We start from the raw sequence: 5,148 nt of genomic DNA on the forward strand, positions 1-5,148 counted from the left end.
TCACTGCTGCTGGTGTCCTGACTAAAACCAGGAAGTTAGACCTCATCACCCAGTTCTACAGTCCTTCACTGACTCCCTGTAGCTCAGAGAACAGAGTTTAAATCACTGGACGGCTCAGCAACACAAGATATTACAGATCTGCTGTGTTGTATCAACCTTTCAGAACCTCTCTGGTCTCCTTGTTCTGGTTCTGGTCTGCATCCCCAGAACCAAACATGGAGAAGCAGCAGCATTCAGTTTTTTATATTCCTCTAATCTGGAACAAACTTCCAGAAAACTGAAAAACTACCTAAACACTGAGTTCCTTTTAGTCAAGGCTGAAGAGTTGCTTAATAACCTGGGAATGGATTAATTCAAGTCTTCGCTCCTATTCGACGGTAATTACTCTTTTTATGATGGTATTTATGTTTTTATCGTTTAAAGCACTTTCAGCCGCTGGGTTGCTGACATGTGATACAAAAATAAACTTGACTTCTTCTCTGGTTAATATTCTCCTCCCCCGGCTGTTTGTTTACATAGACGGCCGTATTCTGACTGGTCCGGTGATGGATTGAACTCTAACCTGTCAGACGTTCAAAGGTTGGGATGTTGATTTTGAACCAAACTCCACTTTAAACCTCTCCACAACTTTAAACTGGACCGGTCTCAATGATGCAATTTGTTCAGTAATGTTTTCCAACAAACTTCAGAACAGCTGTATTTATTTTATAATAACACAAATATTGTCTCTATTAACCCAATATTTGACTTCTGGAGGCATTTAGTTACGTGAGGTATCAGAATAAAGGGAACTGAATACTTTTTTATTACACACTTTTATTTGTTAAATATGTTATTTTTTAGTTTGTGGTTTAATGTGACAGAAATGTGGAAAAAAATCCAGTCCCTATGTGCTGATAGTCTGTCTTTTAATGCTAAAGACACTTTTATTTTAATTAACCAGGCAAGTTGATTGAGACTGCGACAGACTGGCGACCTGTCCAGGGTGTACCCCGCCTCTCGCCCGGAACGTGAGCTGGAGATAGGCACCAGCACCCCTCCCGACCCCACTGAGGGACAAGGGTGAAGGAAAATGGATGGATGGATGGAAGTTGATTGAGAAAAAAACCTCTAATTTTCAACATGTTCAAAAAAAATATTAAAACGCTACACAAGAGAATATCAGAAAAAAAACAACATATTCATGCTGACTAAACATACTATGTTAATTATAAGTCAATAGTTTTGTACTTTTAGTAAATTAAAAAGTTGGATAATTTGGTTATAACCGCATATTAAAGTTGAGATATTCCAGCTTTCTGTGTTTTTTGCTGTTGTGCAGAAATTTTCCCATTGTGAGACAATAAAGGATAATTCTATTCTATTCTATTCTATTCTATTCTATTCTATTCTATTCTATTCTATTCTATTCTATTCTATTCTATTCTCTGTCCTGCTTTGTGAAATTTGTTTTTCCACCAGTAGACGTCGCTGTTTCTCTTTAAAAACATGTACAATTTAATGATAATCAACGTCTCATAAAAGTGAACGTTCTCACTTGATGTTCATTGAATTAAAGAACTGGTATAACTATATAAAAGGATAATAAGAGTTATAAACCATAGATCACGTTATTGTTCCTCTACTGTTGCCTTTCCTTTTCTTATTTCGGGTTTTGCTCGTGTTCTGGTCCCACCTCTTGGTTCCAATTATCTCAGGGGGCGGGACATACCTCCAGGCGCTCACTTCTGATTGGCTGACGCGGCTGTCCCTCTCTGGCTCGTCCTGTATCCTCTTGTTGGACAACAGAGTCAACAGCAGAAGTCAGAAAGTCAAATTTGTGTAAGTGAGGAGGGGGGACTTCAGACACAAATGTGGACTTACCCGCTGTTTCTGCGTCTTATCCCAGCCATCCAGAACCAGGGAGTGAAAACAGCGCTGGTTAGTAGTTTCTGCGGCGTCTAGTTGAAGTTTTTTTGCGTTTCTAAAGGAGGTTAATTGGACTTGCGGACTTGTTGGCTCCTCTCTCCGGTTGTTTGGCGCGCCGTTGCAGCGCAGCTCGTCTGCGCACCTGAATCCGTCACCATGACCTCAGCGCATCTCCGCTTCTGAAAAACTACCATGCTGGCATCGGTAAGGGGCGACACCTCCTGCTGTGGCGACCCACGGTGAGTGCGCTCGTTCCCCGCCTGTGGAATGGCCGGAGTCCAGGTGTCTGCAGCAGCGGAGAGCCGATGTGGCCGCCCGCAGGAGCCAGCCGGGATCTGAGAGAGCGCACCAGACTGGGATGCGAGAAGAGAGAGCCTGAGCACAGAGGGACGAACTCCGGCTTGTTTTACCTGGACCTGGGCCGCCCGGAGCCATGGCCTCTCAGATGGTGTGCGGACTGATCTTTAGGCTGCTGCTGCCCATTTGTCTCGCAGCTGGTGAGTTTAACCTCTATTGCATCACCAGAGGTGGCTGGAGTACCCAAAAGTTGTACTCGAGTTAGAGTGGCACTGGTTTAACAGGCTTTTACTCAACCAGAAGTAAAAAAGTAGCCATCCAAAAAATACTCAAGGAAGAGGAAGAAAACCCGGATTTGGTAAAAAGTCTACTGAAGTACTGAGTAACTGATCAAATAATCAATCATTTCAGGTTTAAAACATTACCTCTAATGTGAAATTAAGTGGTATTTTAAGGACGAAAATCGCAATAATTCATATAAGTAACAGAAAATAACAAAGTCAGGCAAAAGAAAATGCTTCCAAATCAGTTTCTTTCAATAAAAAACGTATAAAACTTTTCACAAAAACTGCAGGTGTGTGTCTGAGTTTGGTGAATTTTTGGTTAAAACATGTTTATTTTTCATTCAGTAGGTAGAAAATCCAGAAATTTTACTCAAGTAAGAGTAGAAATACTTCAAATAAGTTAGTCAAGTATATAATTGAGTAAATGTAACTAGCTACTACCCAACTCTGAGTAAAAGTAAAAAGTAGCCGTACAAGAAATTACTCGAGTAAGAGAAAAACAGTATTTGGTAAAAAGGCGACTCGAGGACTGAATATTTGATCAAATTATCAATGATTTCATATTTAAAAAGTACACAATCAGATGGACCAAAATATAAACTTTAATGGAAATTTTGGTATATTAAAGATCAAACTGAAAGTAATTTATATAAACGTCATTATAAAATATCAAAATAAACAAAATACATTTTTCCAAATTAGTTTCTTTCAGTAAAAAACTTATAAAACTTTAACAAAAACTGCAGATGTGTGTCTGAGTACGGTGATTTTTTTGGTTAAAACATGTTTGTTTTTCATTCAGAAGGTAGAAAATCCAGAAATTTTACTAAAGTAAGAGCAGAAATACTTCATAATAAAGTTATTCAAGTAAAAGTAAAAGGTACAGCATAATAAAAATACTCCTAAAGTGAATGTAACTGAGTAAACGGTCAGATGTCATTAGAAATATGAATCGACTCAAGATGCTGCCGCTACTCATATTGGGCTTTCATAGCAGCTTTACTTTGTTATGAAAGTTATTCTAATGCATAAATATGGTTGACTGGACATGGAAGTGGAAAAGCAGTGAAATCTTCATATGGGTGTCCAGACTGAGCCGCTAACAATTTCAGAGACAGACGGCAAAAAAAAAATAAAATAAAATATTGAAGACATGCATCTATGTCTTCAATCAAGATGTAAAACCAAATAAATGAATACATAAATTTATAGAATTGAAATAAAAATGTATTTAAAGACATTTATTAATGTTTTAATGTTAATTTTATTAGTTTATTTAGTTTTTGTTTTTCTGTGATCTGAACATGGTTCTCTGTGGTGGCCAACATTTTTCCAGACGGGGCCATGGCCCCCCCATGACCTCCTCTTGGAGGCGCCACTGTGTTAAACAGAAACAAGTTTGGGAGTAAAAGAGAAATACTGCAGCTTTTCTAAGGAATTTGTGCATGAAATCACTGGCTTCAAGTCTTCCTCAGTGCAACTGGATCTTCCTCAAACCAAATTCTCACTTATACTTGAAATAGAAAGTTTATTGGGCTGATGTTGTCCCAGTTTGCAGCTTTTCCTAAATGTTGCATTTTAAAACAAAGCTGCCTTCACAGTAACGTCTGACTGGTAGTCTGTTCATTTTCTGAGCAGATAAACTTGTCTGGAATTTTTTATAGTAGATTTTTAGACACTTTATTGTTTAAGTCGCAACAATTTGTTGAAATTTGACCAGAAATTTTACAGGGCCACTGAAAATATATCCTGGGGCGCTTGGTCCCAGTAAAATGGCTCTGGCAGCACTGGTTATGAAACCTTTAAAGACTAAATAAACTGCTGTTAAACCAACGTGGCCACGTATTTTACAGTTTTCTCACTCGGTTCAGACTCCTTCAGTGTTTTGCTGTTGACTTATGGGAGCCTCTGTGGGTTTTACCAATGAAAGTTTCAAGAAAATCATCAAAAATACAGAAAGCTAACGTTAAAATAAGGCTCCTGGACCGAATCTGTTTATTTTGAACATCCAAATATTTTAAAGTAATTTGTTTACTTTAATTACGATGTCACCAGGTGTCTGAACCCATCCAAACACTGAACAGACCCTTAGGACAGATAAATGTGTGGATGTGCCATAACCTTCTCCAGCTGAACAGAAACAAAACCAAAGTTATCATTTGTTAACCTAAAGAGGAACGATCAAGAATAAGCAGCTTCAGTTATTACAGCTTGAAACTAGTGATCAGACCTGAACCTTCAGAGCCACATAAAAAAGGTTACAAAGTTGGCCTTCTATCACCTGAAGAACATTTCCAGGAATAGAGGACTAATGTCTCAGAAAGATCTAGAGAAACTCATCCATGTGTTCATCTTTAGTCACATTGATTACAGCAGCAGCGTCTTCACAGGTCGGCCTAAAAGATCCAGAAGCTGCTGCTGGCGTTCTGACTAAAACCAGGAAGTTAGATCACATCAGCCCAGTTCTAAAGTCCCTCAGAGAACAGACTTTAAAATACTGTTAGTTTATAAATCACTGAATGGCTTAGCACCATAATACATTGAAGATCTGCTGTGGTCATAGCAACCTTCCAAAACCTCTTTATCTATTAATTATTCTGATGGTTAATCAAACAATCATCATCAGATTTTTCATTTAACTTCATTTAACTTTGTTTAT

General features: G+C 38.3%; 1 protein-coding gene across 10 annotated transcripts in view; it reads left to right on the top strand.

Moving 5' to 3' along the window:
• Positions 1–1,971: 1,971 nt before the first annotated feature.
• Positions 1,972–5,148, top strand: part of piezo2b (piezo-type mechanosensitive ion channel component 2b) — a 126,443-nt gene continuing 123,266 nt past the window's right edge. For all 10 annotated transcript variants that reach the window (XM_016677433.1, XM_016677438.1, XM_016677435.1 and 7 more), the window contains exon 1: positions 1,972–2,405. In XM_016677433.1, the coding sequence (XP_016532919.1) occupies positions 2,342–2,405 (64 nt within the window). In that variant the 5' untranslated portion in view covers positions 1,972–2,341. The remainder of the gene's footprint in view (positions 2,406–5,148) is intronic.

The sequence above is a fragment of the Poecilia formosa genome, unplaced genomic scaffold (genome assembly GCF_000485575.1).
Source record: "Poecilia formosa unplaced genomic scaffold, Poecilia_formosa-5.1.2 Scaffold156, whole genome shotgun sequence".
Lineage (NCBI taxonomy): Eukaryota > Metazoa > Chordata > Actinopteri > Cyprinodontiformes > Poeciliidae > Poecilia > Poecilia formosa.